Source organism: Rana temporaria, chromosome 5, assembly GCF_905171775.1.
Source record: "Rana temporaria chromosome 5, aRanTem1.1, whole genome shotgun sequence".
Lineage (NCBI taxonomy): Eukaryota > Metazoa > Chordata > Amphibia > Anura > Ranidae > Rana > Rana temporaria.
Genome location: NC_053493.1, coordinates 6,635,185 through 6,654,854, shown reverse-complemented (window position 1 = coordinate 6,654,854; position 19,670 = coordinate 6,635,185). Strand labels below are relative to the sequence as shown.

At 51.7% G+C, this 19,670-nt stretch overlaps 1 protein-coding gene across 4 annotated transcripts in view; it reads right to left on the bottom strand.

Moving 5' to 3' along the window:
• LOC120939771 (ubiquitin carboxyl-terminal hydrolase CYLD-like) overlaps positions 1–19,670 on the bottom strand; it is a 69,931-nt gene that overhangs the window by 33,217 nt on the left and 17,044 nt on the right. For 2 of the 4 annotated variants that reach the window (XM_040352119.1, XM_040352121.1), the window contains exons 3-6: positions 16,733–17,291; positions 14,341–14,613; positions 8,869–8,950; positions 6,751–6,941 (exon numbers count right to left, since the gene is read on the bottom strand). In XM_040352119.1, the coding sequence (XP_040208053.1) occupies positions 6,751–6,941; positions 8,869–8,950; positions 14,341–14,613; positions 16,733–17,182 (996 nt within the window). In that variant the 5' untranslated portion in view covers positions 17,183–17,291. The remainder of the gene's footprint in view (positions 1–6,750; positions 6,942–8,868; positions 8,951–14,340; positions 14,614–16,732; positions 17,292–19,670) is intronic. The other 2 variants (XM_040352122.1, XM_040352120.1) reach the window with 2 other exon arrangements.

Genomic DNA, 19,670 nt, shown 5'->3' with positions numbered 1-19,670 from the left:
CACAGATACGGTATACAGCCCAGCACCACAGATACGGTATACAGCCCAGCATCACAGATACGGTATACAGCCCAGCCTCACAGATAAGGTATACAGCCCAGCACCACAGATACGGTATACAGCCCAGCACCACAGATACGGTATACAGCCCAGCATCACAGATACGGTATACAGCCCAGCATCACAGATACGGTATACAGCCCAGCACCACAGATACGGTATACAGCCCAGCACCACAGATACGGTATACAGCCCAGCACCACAGATACGGTATACAGCCCAGCACCACAGATACGGTATACAGCTCAGCATCACAGATACGGTATACAGCCCGGCACCACAGATACAGTATACAGCCCAGCACCACAGATACGGTATACAGCCCAGCACCACAGATACGGTATACAGCCCAGCCTCACAGATACGGTATACAGCTCTGCACCACAGATACGGTATACAGCCCGGCATCACAGATACGGTATACAGCCCAGCACCACAGATACGGTATACAGCCCAGCACCACAGATACGGTATACAGCCCAGCCTCACAGATACGGTATACAGCCCAGCCTCACAGATACGGTATACAGCCCAGCACCACAGATACGGTATACAGCCCAGCATTACAGATACGGTATACAGCCCAGCACCACAGATACGCTATACAGCCCAGCACCACAGATACGGTATACAGCCAGGCACCACAGATACGGTATACAGCCCGGCACCACAGATACGGTATACAGCACAGACTCACAGATACCGGTATACAGCCCAGCACCACAGATACGGTATACAGCCCGGCACCACAGATACGGTATACAGCCCGGCACCACAGATACGGTATACAGCCCGGCATCACAGATACGGTATACAGCCCAGCACCACAGATACGGTATACAGCCCAGCACCACAGATACGGTATACAGCCCAGCACCACAGATACGGTATACAGCCCAGCACCACAGATACGGTATACAGCCCAGCACCACAGATACGGTATACAGCCCAGCACCACAGATACGGTATACAGCCCGGCACCACAGATACGGTATACAGCCCGGCACCACAGATACGGTATACAGCCCGGCACCACAGATACGGTATACAGCCCAGCACCACAGATACGGTATACAGCCCAGCACCACAGATAGGGTATACAGCCCAGCCTCACAGATACGGTATACAGCCCGGCATCACAGATACGGTATACAGCCCAGCATCACAGATACGGTATACAGCCCGGCATCACAGATACGGTATACAGCCCAGCATCACAGATACGGTATACAGCCCAGCACCACAGATACGGTATACAGCCCGGCACCACAGATACGGTATACAGCCCAGCACCACAGATACGGTATACAGCCCAGCACCACAGATACGGTATACAGCCCAGCACCACAGATACGGTATACAGCCCAGCACCACAGATACGGTATACAGCCCGGCACCACAGATACGGTATACAGCCCAGACTCACAGATACGGTATACAGCCCAGCACAACAGATACGGTATACAGACCAGCACCACAGATACGGTATACAGCCCAGCACCACAGATACGGTATACAGCCCAGCACCACAGATACGGTATACAGCCCAGCACCACAGATACGGTATACAGCCCGGCACCACAGATACGGTATACAGCCCGGCACCACAGATACGGTATACAGCCCAGCACCACAGATACGGTATACAGCCCAGCACCACAGATACGGTATACAGCCCAGCACCACAGATAGGGTATACAGCCCAGCCTCACAGATACGGTATACAGCTCAGCACCACAGATACGGTATACAGCCCAGCACCACAGATACGGTATACAGCACAGACTCACAGATACCGGTATACAGCCCAGCACCACAGATACGGTATACAGCCCGGCACCACAGATACGGTATACAGCCCGGCACCACAGATACGGTATACAGCCCGGCATCACAGATACGGTATACAGCCCAGCACCACAGATACGGTATACAGCCCGGCATCACAGATACGGTATACAGCACAGACTCACAGATAGGGTATACAGCCCAGCACCACAGATACGGTATACAGCCCAGCACCCTCTCTGAATCGGGCAGAGAGATGAAAGAAAGCGACGTTTGGGCCGTGCGTTCCATCCACGGAGCCACAGCGTCACTTCCGGTTTCCCACTGGCACAGAGCAAGCAGAAGGGACGCCGCGGCTCCGAGAAAAGCACCGCCCATGTCCTACGCCGGTGACAATAGGAAAACCACATAACAGGGAGAATGACCAATAAAGGAGTGTTGCGGCGCATTGCTTTGCGCCACAAGCATTTAGAGAACCAGGCAAATGGAGCGTTTCATATAGACAAGGCCAAGGATAAATCCAAGGAAAGATCCAAAGTAGGGTTGTCCCGATACCACTTTTTTAGGACTGAGTACGAGTACCGATACTTTTTTTCAAGTACTCGCCGATACCGAATACCGATACTTTTTTTTAAATGTGTCCCCAAATGCAGCCATGTCCCCCACATATGCAGCCATGTCCCCCCACAAATGCAGCCATGTCCCCTCACAGATGCAGCCATGTCCCCCCATATGCAGCCATGTCCCCCCCATATCCAGCCATGTCCCCCCATATGCAGCCATGTCCCCCCCCATATGCAGCCATGTCCCCCCCATATGCAGCCATGTCCCCCCCCATATGCAGCCATGCCCCCCCCATATCCAGCCATGCCCCCCCCCATATCCAGCCATGCCCCCCCCCATATGCAGCCATGTCCCCCCCCATATGCAGCCATGTCCCCCCCCATATGCAGCCATGTCCCCCCCCATATGCAGCCATGTCCCCCCCATATGCAGCCATGTCCCCCCCATATGCAGCCATGTCCCCCCCCATATGCAGCCATGTCCCCCCCCATATGCAGCCATGTCCCACCCCCCATATCCCGCCATGTCCCCCCCATATATGCAGCCATGTCCCCCCCCCATATGCAGCCATGTCCCACCCCCCATATCCCGCCATGTCCCCCCCATATATGCAGCCATGTCCCCCTTACCTACATGCTGCCGTGCCGCCGCCGCTTGGTTAATACAGGCGGGGAACATTACAGCTTTCATTTGAATAGCTGTAGTGTTTCCCACCGCGCTGCGTATAGACACTCCCCCTTGCTCAGGATTGGACAGATCACCCGAGCAAGGGGGAGTGTCTATACGCGGCGGGAAACACTACAGCTATTCAAATGAAAGCTGTAATGTTCCCCGCCCCTTTAACCAAGCGGCGGCGGCAGCGGGGATGCTGCCGAGTATTCGGCCAGGCATCGGGGGCATTTGCGGGAGTACAAGTACTCCTGCAAATACTCGGTATCGGTCCCGATACTAGTATCGGTATCGGGACAACCCTAGATCCAAGCTTACTCACCGGCCAGCCCGCTGACAACCAAATCAACCTGTCTAACAGTATGCGTTATAACAGGGGTTTAGTCCGCACACATCTGCAAATACATGCGTAAGCCACAGAGCCCCGTCACGGCACACTGGTACCTGTGGTCCTATCTCTAGCTTATGAGAGACTCCACAATGGGAGCACATGCATTCCGACGGATAGGTGAAGGTCCGGTGGACTGAAGGGAGCCCCACCCCTTCTTAAAGGTACAGGGCCACACCGAGCACCCAGAAAATCGCACAATGGCTGCAAAGGGGTCAGTGCTTTGCCTGACCAATATAACAGGAATACAAAAAAAAGGTGCCCACTACCCCCCCCCCCCACCTATAACTGGCCATTGCGGCAAGTATCACCAGAAGGCAACATATGATATAGACAAGGCCAAGGAGAACCTTCCCTCCACCAACCAATCAGAATGCATGTGCTTCCATTGTAGAGTCACTCATAAGCTAGAGATTGGACCACAGATACCGGGGTGCCCCGCTTTAACGCATACTGGAGGGGGGGCGGGACGATAGATTACATACAGAAGAACCTCCTCTGTTTACTCGGCGGCCTCTGTGATAGAAAGTCCCGTCTCCTGGGCTGCCATTGGACGCCTCTTCTGTCTATCATAGGAGGCGGGACTTTGTATTAAAGAGGCTGCCATGTAAACAGGAGATTCTCCTGTAAGTAATCTGTCCCCTCCAAGGCTGCAGATGGGCATGGATCAGGCTGCACTGATGGCAATGGTGAGGCTGCATTCATGGCAATGGTGAGGCTGCATTCAAGGCAATGGTGAGGCTGCATTCAAGGCAATGGTGAGGCTGCATTCAAGGCAATGGTGAGGCTGCATTCATGGCAATGGTGAGGCTGCATTCATGGCAATGGTGAGGCTGCATTCATGGCAATGGTGAGGCTGCATTCATGGCAATGGTGAGGCTGCATTCAAGGCAATGGTGAGGCTGCATTCAAGGCAATGGTGAGGCTGCATTCAAGGCAATGGCGAGGCTGCATTCATGGCAATGGCGAGGCTGCATTCATGGCAATGGCGTGGCTGCATTCATGGCAATGGCGAGGCTGCATTCATGGCAATGGCGAGGCTGCATTCAAGGCAATGGTGAGGCTGCATTCATGTCAAAAGTGAGGCTGCATTCATGGCAATGGTGAGGCTGCATTCAAGGCAATGGTGAGGCTGCATTCATGGCAATGGTGAGGCTGCATTCATGGCAATGGTGAGGCTCCATTCATGGTGAGGCTCCATTCAAGGCAATGGTGAGGCTGCATTCAAGGCAATGGTGAGGCTGCATTCAAGGCAATGGTGAGGCTGCATTCAAGGCAATGGTGAGGCTGCATTCAAGGCAATGGTGAGGCTGCATTCACGACAATGGTGAGGCTGCATTCACGACAATGGTGATCGTGAGGCTGCATTCACGACAATGGTGAGGCTGCATTCATGGCAATGGCGAGGGTGCATTCAGAGGCTGCATTCATGGCAATGGTGAGGCTGCATTCATGGCAATGGTGAGGCTGCAGATGGGCACTGATAAAGCTGCATTGATTTTAATGTTTCAAAGAATGTCAAGCAAAATGGTGGGCCCTCACGCATGTTCACTTCATCAAATCTGGCCCTCTTTGAAAAAAGTTTGGACACCCCTGCCCTAGACGGATCATTGGATAACGAGCGGAAGAGCATGCGGATGATCGTGTGAAAGTACCCAAGAGTCTGGCTGCGGGATAATCAGAGGGAGGCCCAGGAAAGGCTCTACTCAGCAACCCTTACGGGGGGCGGTGCTACATAACTAAGGAGTAAGGAAACAAGCGGCACCTTCGGGGGCGCCCTACAGGATGAACCTAGTGCACCAAAAGGGTGACATCATAATGGTACCAGCTTGCTAGGACTCCCAAGAGGATCGCGTGGCATGATCACACTGCCAGACGTCGCTACATTGTGTTTGCGCGACGTCACTCTAAGCTTTCACTACATTGGCCGGAGGTGACCCGATGACGTCACACATGACATTCTTACACTGCCAGCTTTCACTACATTGGCCGGAGGTGACCCGATGACGTCACACATGACATTCTTACACTGCCAGCTTTCCCCACATTGGCCGGAGGTGACCCGATGACGTCACACATGACATTCTTACACTGCCAGCTTTCACTACATTGGCCGGAGGTGACCCGATGACGTCACACATGACATTCTTACACTGTCAGCTTTCACTACATTGGCCCGAGGTGACTCGATGACGTCACACATGACATTCTTACACTGTCAGCTTTCACTACATTGGCCGGAGGTGACCCGATGACGTCACACATGACATTCTTACACTGTCAGCTTTCACTACATTGGCCAGAGGCGACGCGATGACGTCACACATGACATTCTTACACTGTCAGCTTTCACTACATTGGCCAGAGGCGACGCGATGACGTCACACATGACATTCTTACACTGTCAGCTTTCACTACATTGGCCGGAGGTGACCCGATGACGTCACACATGACATTCTTACACTGTCAGCTTTCACTACATTGGCCCGAGGTGACTCGATGACGTCACACATGACATTCTTACACTGTCAGCTTCCACTACATTGGTGGGAGGCGACCCGATGACGTCACACATGACATTCTTACACTGTCAGCTTTCACTACATTGGCCGGAGGCGACCCGATGACATCACACATGACATTCTTACACCGTCAGCTTTCACTACATTGGCCGGAGGTGACCCGATGACGTCACACATGACATTCTTACACTGTCAGCTTTCACTACATTGGCCGGAGGCGACCCGATGACGTCACACCTGACATTCTTACACTGTCAGCTTTCACTACATTGGCCGGAGGCGACCCGATGACGTCACACCTGACATTCTTACACTGTCAGCTTTCACTACATTGGCCGGAGGCGACCCGATGACGTCACACATGACATTCTTACACTGTCAGCTTTCACTACATTGGCCGGAGGCGACCCGATGACGTCACACCTGACATTCTTACACTGTCAGCTTTCACTACATTGGCCGGAGGCGACCCGATGACGTCACACCTGACATTCTTACACTGCCAGCTTTCACTACATTGGCCGGAGGTGACCCGATGACGTCACACATGACATTCTTACACTGCCAGCTTTCACTACATTGGCCGGAGGCGACCCGATGACGTCACACATGACATTCTTACACTGTCAGCTTTCACTACATTGGTGGGAGGTGACCCGATGACGTCACACATGACATTCTTACACTGCCAGCTTTCACTACATTGGCTCTAAACTGAACAGGGGTGACTCTTAATTCAAACGTCAGCAAGAAACTTACCAGCTCCACCCCGGCCATGGCGTCCTCTATTTGTGGAAGATACCCCAACCATCGGATGATCCCATAGGCCATTTCCCCTTCCTTGTACTGAATCTGTACCAGAGAATCCACTTCCAGGTTTCTGGCCAAAAGCTCTTCTTTCAGTTTGCCGTCGTTGGGGCTCTTCTGTTCCCTAAACATGGAGGCCGCGCCTTCAGGGAGGAGAGAGGAGACAACATGAGACACGGAAGTCTACAGTGTGTAGCCTCCCCCATCGCTTTGTGTTACATTGTATCAGTGTGTAGCCTCCCTCATCGCTTTTTGTTACATTGTATAGCCTCCCTCATCGCTTTGTGTTATATTGTATCAGTGTGTATCCTCCCTCATCTTTTTGTGTTACATTGTATCAGTGTGTAGCCTCCCTCATCTCTTAGTGTTATATTGTATCAGTGTGTAGCCTCCCTCATCTCTTAGTGTTACATTGTATCAGTGTGTATCCTCCCTCATCTTTTTGTGTTACATTGTATCAGTGTGTAGCCTCCCTCATCGCTTTGTGTTACATTGTATCAGTGTGTAGCCTCCCTCATCTCTTAGTGTTACATTGTATCAGTGTGTATCCTCCCTCATCTTTTTGTTACATTGTATCAGTGTGTAGCCTCCCTCATCTTTTTGTGTTACATTGTATCAGTGTGTAGCCTCCCTCATCGCTTTGTGTTACATTGTATCAGTGTGTAGCCTCCTTCATATCTTTGTGTTACATTGTATCAGTGTGTAGCCTCCCTCATCTTTTAGTGTTACATTGTATCAGTGTGTAGCCTCCCTCATCTTTTAGTGTTACATCCCTCGTCTCTTGGGTTGTGTTACATTGTATCAGTGTGTAGCCTCCTTCATATCTTTGTGTTACATTGTATCAGTGTGCATCCTCCCTCATCTTTTTGTGTTACATTGTATCAGTGTGTAGCCTCCCTCATCGCTTTGCATTACATTGTATCAGTGTGTAGCCTCCTTCATATCTTTGTGTTACATTGTATCAGTGTGCATCCTCCCTCATCCCTTTGTGTTACATTGTATCAGTGTGTAGCCTCCCTCATCGATCTGCGTTACATTGTATCAGTGTGTAGCCTCCCTCATCTCTTTGTGTTACATTGTATCAGTGTGTAGCCTCCTTCATATCTTTGCGTTACATTGTATCAGTGTGTAGCCTCCCCCATCTCTTAGTGTTACATTGTATCAGTGTGTAGCCTCCCTCATCGCTTTGTGTTACATTGTATCAGTGTGTAGCCTCCCCCATCGCTTTTTGTTACATTGTATCAGTGTGTAGCCTCCCTCATCTCTTAGTGTTACATTGTATCAGTGTGTAGCCTCCCTCATCTCTTAGTGTTACATTGTATCAGTGTGTAGCCTCCCTCATCTCTTAGTGTTACATTGTATCAGTGTGTATCCTCCCTCATCTCTTAGTGTTACATTGTATCAGTGTGTATCCTCCCCCATCGCTTTTTGTTACATTGTATCAGTGTGTAGCCTCCTTCATATCTTAGTGTTACATTGTATCAGTGTGTAGCCTCCCTCATCTCTTAGTGTTACAATGTATCAGTGTGTAGTCTCCCTCATCTCTTAGTGTTACATTGTATCAGTGTGTAGCCTCCCCCATCGCTTTTTGTTACATTGTATCAGTGTGTAGCCTCCCCCATCGCTTTTTGTTACATTGTATCAGTGTGTAGCCTCCTTCATATCTTAGTGTTACATTGTATCAGTGTGTAGCCTCCCTCATTTCTTAGTGTTACAATGTATCAGTGTGTAGTCTCCCTCATCTCTTAGTGTTACATTGTATCAGTGTGTAGCCTCCCTTATCGCTTTGTGTTACATTGTATCAGTGTGTAGCCTCCCTCATCTTTTTGTGTTACATTGTATCAGTGTGTAGCCTCCCTCATATCTTTGTGTTACATTGTATCAGTGTGTAGCCTCCCTCATCCCTTTGTGTTACATTGTATCAGTGTGTAGCCTCCCTCATCCCTTTGTGTTACATTGTATCAGTGTGTAGCCTCCCTCATCTCCTTGGTTGTGTTACATTGTATCACTATGAGCAGTGAGGATGGAAGATGTGAGCTCAGTGCAGTAGGAAGTAGTAATGTGAAGTACCAGGAGCTCTACCTGAAGTGATCTCTTCCTTCACAATGGAGTCCAGGGGGATCTTCATCAGTGTACTGGAGGTGCTGTCCTCCTGTCCCAATAAAAGAAAGATTTTTCAGACTTCATTGCCAAGATCCCCCAGTACTTTGTGTCTTTGCCCCTCCCACAATGACATTTCCCTGCAGTATTCTGTGTGCCTGCCCCTCCCACAATGACATTTCCCTGCAGTATTCTGTGTCCCCGCCCCTCCCACAATGACATTTCCCTGCAGTATTCTGTGTCCCCCGCCCCTCTCACAATGACATTTCCCTGCAGTATTCTGTGTCCCCGCCCCTCCCACAATGACATTTCCCTGCAGTATTCTGTCCCCGCCCCTCTCACAATGACATTTCCCTGCAGTATTCTGTCCCTGCCCCTCCCACAATGACATTTCCCTGCAGTATTCTGTGTCCCCGCCCCTCTCACAATGACATTTCCCTGCAGTATTCTGTGTCCCCGCCCCTCTCACAATGACATTTCCCTGCAGTATTCTGTGTCCCCTCCCACAATGACATTTCCCTGCAGTATTCTGTGTCCCCTCCCACAATGACATTTCCCTGCAATATTCTGTGTCCCTGCCCCTCTCACAACATTTCCCTGCAGTATTCTGTGTCCCCGCCCCTCCCACAATGACATTTCCCTGCAGTATTCTGTGTCCCCGCCCCTCCCACAATGACATTTCCCTGCAGTATTTTGTGTCCCCGCCCCTCCCACAATGACATTTCCCTGCAGTATTCTGTGTCCCCGCCCCTCCCACAATGACATTTCCCTGCAGCATTCTGTGTCCCCGCCCCTCCCACAATGACATTTCCCTGCAGTATTCTGTGTCCCCGCCCCTCTCACAATGACATTTCCCTGCAGTATTCTGTGTCCCCGCCCCTCTCACAATGACATTTCCCTGCAGTATTCTGTGTCCCCGCCCCTCTCACAATGACATTTCCCTGCAGTATTCTGTGTCCCCGTCCCTCCCAAAATGACATTTCCCTGCAGTATTCTGTGTCCCGCCCCTCCCACAATAACATTTCCCTGCAGAATTCTGTGTCCCCGCCCCTCCCACAATTACTTTTCCCTGCAGTATTCTGTGTCCCCGCCCCTCCCACAATGACATTTCCCTGCAGTATTCTGTGTCCCCGCCCCTCCCTCAATGACATTTCCCTGCAGTATTGTGTCCCCTCCCACAATGACATATTTCTGCAGTATTCTGTATCCCCGCCCCTCCCACAATGACATTTCCCTGCAGCATTCTGTGTCCCCGCCCCTCCCACAATGACATTTCCCTGCAGCATTCTGTGTCCCCGCCCCTCCCACAATGACATTTTCCTGCAGTATTCTGTGTCCCCGCCCCTCCCACAATGACATTTCCCTGCAGTATTCTGTGTCCCCTCCCACAATGACATTTCCCTGCAGTATTCTGTGTCCCCTCCCACAATGACATTTCCCTGCAATATTCTGTGTCCCTGCCCCTCTCACAACATTTTCCTGCAGTATTCTGTGTCCCCGCCCCTCTCACAATGACATTTCCCTGCAGTATTCTGTGTCCCCGCCCCTCCCACAATGACATTTCCCTGCAGTATTCTGTGTCCCCGCCCCTCCCACAATGACATTTCCCTGCAGTATTTTGTGTCCCCGCCCCTCCCACAATGACATTTCCCTGCAGTATTCTGTGTCCCCGCCCCTCCCACAATGACATTTCCCTGCAGCATTCTGTGTCCCCGCCCCTCTCACAATGACATTTCCCTGCAGTATTCTGTGTCCCCGCCCCTCTCACAATGACATTTCCCTGCAGTATTCTGTGTCCCCGCCCCTCTCACAATGACATTTCCCTGCAGTATTCTGTGTCCCCGCCCCTCTCACAATGACATTTCCCTGCAGTATTCTGTGTCCCCGTCCCTCCCAAAATGACATTTCCCTGCAGTATTCTGTGTCCCGCCCCTCCCACAATAACATTTCCCTGCAGAATTCTGTGTCCCCGCCCCTCCCACAATGACTTTTCCCTGCAGTATTCTGTGTCCCCGCCCCTCCCACAATGACATTTCCCTGCAGTATTCTGTGTCCCCGCCCCTCCCTCAATGACATTTCCCTGCAGTATTGTGTCCCCTCCCACAATGACATATTTCTGCAGTATTCTGTATCCCCGCCCCTCCCACAATGACATTTCCCTGCAGTATTCTGTGTCCCCGCCCCTCCCACAATGACATTTCCCTGCAGCATTCTGTGTCCCCGCCCCTCCCACAATGACATTTTCCTGCAGTATTCTGTGTCCCCGCCCCTCCCACAATGACATTTCCCTGCAGTATTTTGTGTGCCTGCCCCTCCCACAATGACATTTCCCTGCAGTATTCCATGTCCCCTCCCACAATGACATTTCCCTGCAGTATTCTGTGTCCTCACCCCTCCTACAATGACCTTTCCCTGCAGTATTCTGTGTCCCCCTCTCCCACAATGACATTTCCCTGCAGTATTCTGTGTCCCCCTCTCCCACAATGACATTTCCCTGCATTATTCTGTGTCCCCGCCCCTCCCACAATGACATATTTCTGCAGTATTCTGTGTCCCCGCCCCTCTCACAATGACATTTCCCTGCAGTATTCTGTGTCCCCGCCCCTCCCACAATGACATTTCCCTGCAGTATTCTGTGTCCCGCCCCTCTCACAATAACATTTCCCTGCAGTATTCTGTGTCCCACCCCTCTCACAATGACATTTCCCTGCAGTATTCTGTGTCTCCGCCCCTCCCACAATGACATGTCCCTGCAGTATTCTGTGTCCCCGCCCCTCCTACAATGACATTTCCCTGCAGTATTCTGTGTCCCTGCCCCTCCCACAATGACATTTCCCTGCAGAATTCTGTGTCCCCGCCCCTCCCACAATGACATTTCCCTGCATTATTCTGTGTCCCCACCCCTCCTACAATGACATTTCCCTGCAGTATTCTGTGTCCCCGCCCCTCCCACAATAACATTTCCCTGCAGTATTCTGTGTCCCCCTCTCCCACAATGACATTTCCCTGCATTATTCTGTGTCCCCGCCCCTCCCACAATGACATTTCCCTGCAGTATTCTGTGTCCCCGCCCCTCCCACAATGACATATTTCTGCAGCATTCTGTGTCCCCGCCCCTCCCACAATGACATTTCCCTGCAGTATTCTGTGTCCCTGCCCCTCCCACAATGACATTTCCCTGCAGAATTCTGTGTCCCTGCCCCTCCCACAATGACATTTCCCTGCATTATTCTGTGTCCCCACCCCTCCTACAATGACATTTCCCTGCAGTATTCTGTGTCCCCGCCCCTCCCACAATGACATTTCCCTGCAGTATTCTGTGTCCCCGCCCCTCCTACAATGACATTTCCCTGCAGTATTCTGTGTCCCCGCCCCTCCTACAATGACATTTCCCTGCAGTATTCTGTGTCCCCGCCCCTCCTACAATGACATTTCCCTGCAGTATTCTGTGTCCCCGCCCCTCCCACAATGACATTTCCCTGCAGTATTCTGTGTCCCCGCCCCTCCCACAATGACATTTCCCTGCAGTATTCTGTGTCCCCGCCCCTCCCACAATGACATTTCATTGCAGTATTCGGTGTCCTCGCCCCTCCTACAATGACATTTCCCTGCAGTATTATGTGTCCCCCTCTCACACAATGACATTTCCCTGCAGTATTCTGTGTCCCCGCCCCTCCCACAATGACATTTCCCTGCAGTATTCTGTGTCCCCGCCCCTCCCACAATGACATTTCATTGCAGTATTCTGTGTGCCTGCCCCTCCCACAATGACATTTCCCTGCAGTATTCTGTGTCCCCGCCCCTCCCACAATGACATTTCCCTGCAGTATTCTGTGTCCCCGCCCCTCCCACAATGACATTTCCCTGCAGTATTCTGTGTCCCCGACCCTCCCACAATGACATTTCCCTGCAGTATTCTGTGTCCCCGCCCCTCCCACAATGACATATCATTGCAGTATTCTGTGTGCCTGCCCCTCCCACAATGACATTTCCCTGCAGTATTCTGTGTCCCCGCCCCTCCCACAATGACATTTCCCTGCAGTATTCTGTGTGCCCGACCCTCCCACAATGACATTTCCCTGCAGTATTCTGTGTCCCCGCCCCTCCCACAATGACATTTCCCTGCAGTATTCTGTGTCTCCGCCCCTCCCACAATGACATTTCCCTGCAGTATTGTGTCCCCTCCTACAATGACATTTCCCTGCAGTATTCTGTGTGCCTGCCCATCCCACAATGACATTTCCCTGCAGTATTCTGTGTCCCCACCCCTCCCACAATGACATATTTATGCAGTATTCTGTGTCCTCACCCCTCCAACAATGACATTTCCTTGCAGTATTCTGTGTCCCCGTCCCCCCACAATGACATTTCCCTGCAGTATTCTGTGTCCCCGCCCCTCCTACAATGACATTTCCCTGCAGCATTCTGTGTCCCCGCCCCTCCCACAATGACATTTCCCTGCAGTATTCTGTGTTTCCACCCCTCCCACAATGACATTTCCCTGCAGTATTCTGTGTACCCGCCCCTCCCACAATGACATTTCCCTGCAGTATTGTGTCCCCGCCCCTCTCACAATGACATTTCCCTGCAGTATTCTGTGTCCCCGCCCCTCTCACAATGACATTTCCCTGCAGTATTCTGTGTCCCTGCCCCTCTCACAATGACATTTCCCTGCAGTATTCTGTGTCCCCGCCCCTCCCACAATGACATTTCCCTGCAGTATTCTGTGTGCCTGCCCCTCCCACAATGACATTTCCCTGCAGTATTCTGTGTGCCCCCCCCCCCCCACAATGACATTTCATTGCAGTATTCTGTGTCCCCGCCCCTCCCACAATGACATTTCCCTGCAGTATTCTGTGTCCCTGCCCCTCCCACAATGACATTTCCCTGCAGTATTCTGTGTCCCCATTCCTCCCACAATGACATTACCCTGCAGTATTCTGTGTCTCCGCCCCTCCCACAATGACATTTCCCTGCATTATTCTGTGTCCTCACCCCTCCCACAATGACATTTCCCTGCAGTATTCTGTGTCCCCGCCCCTCCCACAATGACATTTCCCTGCAGTATTCTGTGTGCCCCCCCCACAATGACATTTCCCTGCAGTATTCTGTGTCCCCGCCCCTCCCACAATGACATTTCCCTGCAGTATTCTGTGTCCCGGCCCCTCCCACAATGACATTTCCCTGCAGCATTCTGTGTGCCTGCCCCTCCCACAATGACATTTCCCTGCAGTATTCTGTGTCCCCGCCCCTCCCACAATGACATTTCCCTGCAGTATTCTGTGTCCCCGCCCCTCCCACAATGACATTTCCCTGCAGTATTCTGTGTCCCCGCCCCTCCCACAATGACATTTCCCTGCAGTATTCTGTGTCCCCGCCCCTCCCACAAAACAGAAAGGGGGCGCACTCTCAGCTGCAACTGGACGCAACCCCCGTCCTTACCGGTAGCACCTCCACGTAGCCGTCCGCCATCTTGTTGAATATGACCAGCCCTCGCTTTAACTTGTCATCCACAAAGAAGGAGACTTTGTCCCCCTGATTGACGGGGTTCAGCGCCCGGGTCTGAACCGAGGGGGACCCCAGACTGTCTGAGGGCGCGGCTCCGGAGAAAATGACCTTGTTGAAGGGTAAGAGCAGGCCGCTGTTCTGCTTACATTTGAAGAAGGTCACCCCCCTATAAGTGCCGTCAATCTTGCCACGCCCTTCGCCTTCCCCCTGTGGAATGATCAGAGAATGAATTCAATACAATGCTAAGGGTTTAGATAACGTCCAAACAGTATACTTGTATTTAAAATGGACCTAGCATGAGAGCCAGAAGGACAGCGCCATCTTTGTTCAGGCATCATCCAAAATTACCATCTACTTCCTTGGTTATGTTCACAATTGTCTGACACAGATCAGCCCCTGATGCAGCAACTCACCATGTGATTTGATACAAGGTCACAATGTTGCAGTCTGATCACTGGGGGGGAAGGGGGACTGAGGAAATGCTTCCTCCTGCCTGCAGCAGACTGATGACATCATCTCAGTCTAGGAAAAGTCACTGGACTGGAGATAAAGGGGGAGATTGTGGAACTATAAAAGATGGAGCTTTTCTGAAAAATTCATTCATGCTGTGACATTCATACACAGATACCTGAAGAAACCCCCCTGTCCAATTAGAGGGGCACTAGAGAGTTCTGGGGGACAGTTCAAGATCTAGGGGTGAATTAGAGGGTGCTGGGGGACAGTTCAGGATCTAAGGGGTGAATTAGAGGGTGCTGGGGGACAGTTCAGGATCTAGGGGGGAATTAGAAGGGGGTGGAGGCAGCTCAGGATCTAGGGATGAATTAGAGGGTGTTGGGGGCCGTTTAGGATCTAGGGGTGAATTAGAGGATGCTGGGGGACAGTTCAGGTTCTAGGGGTGAATTAGAGGGTGCTGGGGGACAGTTCAGGGTATGGAGTGAATTTGAGGGGGATAGGGGGCAGTTCAGGATCTAGGAGGGGAATTAGAGGGTTCTGGGGGACATTTCAGGATCTAGGGGGATGAGGGGCAGTTCAGGGTCTAGAGGGGACCTAGAAGGTGCTGGGGGACAGTTCAGGGTCCAGGGGGGAATTAGCGGGGGTGAGGGGCAGTTTAGGATCTAGGGGGTGAATTAGAGGGTGCTGGGAAACATTTGGGGATCTATTGGTTAATTAGAGGGTGCGGGGGGGCAATTAAGGATCTAGGGGTGAATTAGAGGGTGCTGGGGGACAGTGCAGTATCTAGGGGGGAAATGTAGGGGGCTGGGAGACATTACAAGTGATTGGGGGGACAACTTATGCCACTGGGAGAAAGTACAGGGTCTGTTGGAAATGAAGGGGACTGGGGGACATGCAGCAGATTAGGGGGCACTGCATGGGGAAAAAAGAGGGGGTTGAGGGACATTGCAGAGTTAGGGGACACACTTGGGTGCTGGGGAGCAATGCAGAGTCTAGGAGGGAAAATGCGGGGGGCTGTGGGACACTGCAGGGTGATGGGGGGGGGGGGGGACTCTTGAGGGTGCTGGGGAACAGTGTGATGTAAGAGGGCTAGGGGACACTTGGGGGTTCTGGGGGACAGTGCAGAGACTAGGGGACACTTGGGGGTTCCGGGGGACAATGCAGAGTCTAGGGAAGAAGTTGAGGGTTCTGCATGACATAACATGGGTTTGGGGGACAGTGCAGAGTCTAGGGACCAATGTAAGAGGGCTAGGGGACACTTGGGGGTACTGGGGGACAGTGCAGAGTCGTTTAGGGGGTACTGGGGGACAGTGCAGAATCTAGAGAGAATTGCAGGGGGTAGTGCAGTATCTCTGGGAAAAATGAAGGAGGCAGGTAACTGGGGGACAGTTGAGGCCACTGGACGGTCTACCGTAAATGAAAAGGGCCGCAGGGGGACATTAAGCAGACTATGGAGCATTGCAGTGTCCAGGGAGGGGAAATGGAGAGTTGAGGGACATTGCAGAGGGCTCGGGGACACTTGAGGGAGCCGGGGGACAATGCAGGATTTGGGGACAATGTGAGAGGGCTGGAGGAACCTTGTGGGTGCTGGGGGGGAAATGCAGGGGGCTGTGGGTCACTTGGGGGTACTGGGGGACAGTGCAGGGTCTAGGGGGAAATGCAGGGGGCTGATGAAGGGTCTACGGAGCAATGTAAAGGATCTGGAGGACTCTCGCGGGTGCTGGGGGACAGTGCAGGGTCTAGGGGTAAATGCAGGGGGCTGGAGGGCACATATTTGCCAGGAACACTAACCCTTTTTTAATACCAAGTTCTCAAGTTGTACCACAAAAACAAAACACGTCTATAACAAGATATGACAGCCGAGGTCACTTACCTCCAGCTCCACCCCGAAGTATATGGGAGGCAGTAGGGCGCTGCTGTCCAGGAAGTTGCCCACGTAGTGTATGAAGGCCGGGTACAGCTTGTGCTCATGCTCCACCAGAACCCGCTGGCCCACCTCTGCCTTGACCGCCTGGTCCAGTAGGCCCCTCTCCAGGAAGCAGCTGAGCCTCTCGGTGGGGTTGGTGATGGCCAGTAGGAGGGCGGCCTGTCTCCTCATCAGGGGGTGCAGGACGTTGACGTCCACCTCCACCATAGCGCCCTCCTCTAGGAAGTGGACGTTGAGGGACTGGGTGGGGTTGTGGTCCCCGGACACCCTCTGGAGATACGACTCCTCACTCATGTAGCACAGTTTGCCCGGCTCCATGGTCCGGTTGCCCACCGGGACCTTCTCCATCAGGATGAAGTACATCAAGAAATCGTCCGTGTCTCGCTCTTGCTCCATGGCGTCCCCTTGACATGCGGCACAAACCAGCGGGGTCCTGAAATCCAGCGGGGTCCTGAAAACCAGCGGGGTCCTGAAATCCAGCGGGGTCCTGAAATCCAGCGGGGTCCTGAAAACCAGAAAACTTCCATGTAACAAGATCCAGGCAGATCCGTGTCACTAATGACTCTAATCCCATCAAAGCTTCCCTTTAATCCCTAACCGGCTCAGGGCGTGACGCCACCACCCTGGTCAGCACACGGGATGGGCAGGTAATGGCTCCGCCTCCATGACACCCGTGGACAATGTGACACCATTGGAGAGACTTCCCTTCACTTCCTGTTCTGACACCCACAGACAGGAAGAGGGGGGAAATCTCCCAGATGGGGACATGAACAGCAATAAAAAAATAATCTCAGGGGTTCCAACCCTTCCCCCTTCCTTTGGTTGAAGTCAATGGGGTAGATTCAGGTACAGCTGCGCGCTCCTTTACGGAGGCGCAGTGTACCCTTTTTACCCTGCGCCTACGCAAATTATTTGCGCTACGCTTCATTCATGAAGCAGTAGCCACGTAATTTGCGTGGGCGCTCTTCAAAAATGTCCTGCGTAAGGGCGCCTAATGTAAATGATCCCGTAGGGGGCGGGAATCATTTAAATTAGGCGCGTTCCCGCGCCGAGCGTAGAGCGCATGCTCCGTCGGGAAACTTTCCCGACGTGCATTGCGGTAAATGACGTCGCAAGGACGTCATTTGCTTCAAAGTGAACGTGAATGGCGTCCAGCGCCATTCACGATTCCCTTACGCAAACTACGTAAATTTCAAACCTCGCGACGCGGGAACGACGGGTATACGTAGCATTGGCTGCCCCTGCTTTTAGCATGTGCAGCCTTACGCGAAACCCGACGTACGCAAACGACGTAAACTGCGTACACAGGGCTCGCGTAACGTTGTGAATCGGCGTTAGCATGCAATTTGCATACTATACGCTGAGCACAACGTGAACGCCACCTAGCGGCCATCGCAAGGATGCAGCCTAAGATATGAGGGCATAAGAGCCTTATGCCGCGCATATCTTAGGCTGCAGTCGGCGCAACAAGCTTTCTAAATCAGGAGAAGTCGTTACGCCGGGGCAAGTTAGCAATTGCGCTGTGTAACCTATGGTTACACAGGCGCAATTGCTCTCTGAATCTGGGCCACTGTACACAGATTGCCAGAAAGCATGCGGGCAGTGTTGGTTTTTAATTTTTTTTGTCTTTTATTGGAAACATGCCAGGAAATATGTGGCCCGCTATTCCTGACCTCCTTCTGAAAATGTCTATTTGCCCGGCTATGCCAAGTAGACCTGCACTGCCGTTTCATTTGTTTCTTTTTTTGTATCATTCGTTATGATCGAAATTCGTTATTTTGAATAAATTAGTAAATTCGAAAATCTGAAAAGAACGAAAAACCAAAATAATAACCAACTAGCTAACTAATAATAACTATTAAATTCTAGGTATTGGAATTTCCTTTTGAATTTGGCTGTTAGTGAACGGAACGAATACGAATTTGTCCAAAGTCACGGATCGTCCAAAGTCACGGATCGTCCAAAGTCACGGATCGTCCACAGTCGCCAATCGTCCACAGTCGCCAATCGTCCACAGTCGCCAATCGTCCACAGTCGCCAATCGTCCACAGTCGCCAATCGTCCACAGTCGCCAATCGTCCACAGTCGCCAATCGTCCACAGTCGCCAATCGTCCACAGTCGCCAATCGTCCACAGTCGCCAATCGTCCACAGTCGCCAATCGTCCACAGTCGCCAATCGTCCACAGTCGCCAATCGCCCAAAGTCGCCAATCGCCCAAAGTCACAAATGCCGCATCTAAACGAATGGAATGTAACAAATTAATAATAATAAAATATTTGTATTATTATTATAAATTTGTTACGTTCCATTAGTTTAGATGCAGCATTCGTGACTTCGGATAATTCGTGACTTCGGATGATTCGTGACTTCGGATGATTCGTGACTTCGGATGATTCGTGACTTCGGATGATTCGTGACTTCGGATGATTCGTGACTTCGGATGATTCGTGACTTCGGATGATTCGTGACTTCGGATAAATTTGCATTCGTTACATCCTTTTTTTTTTAAAAGATATTTTTAGCATTCGTTACATTCACTGACAGACACATTTAACTACTTAAGCCCCGGACCATTTGGCTGCACCAGAGCCTGCGCGCTCTTCTCTCTTGCTTGTTAGTTTACAGAGCCCTAGAGGCCCCTTGCTCCACCTATAACTAAAACCCCACTTTTGGGTGGACTGGCATTTAAATAGGGCCTGTACCTTGGACATTCAGGGCCAGATTCACAAAGAGATACGCCGTCGTATCTCTGAGTTCCGTCAGTCGGATCTATGCGGCTGATTCAGAGAATCAGTTACGCATAGATATCCCCAAGATCCGACAGGTGTAAGTGACTTACACCGTCGGATCTTAGGCTGCAATCTCACGCTGTCCGCTAGGTGG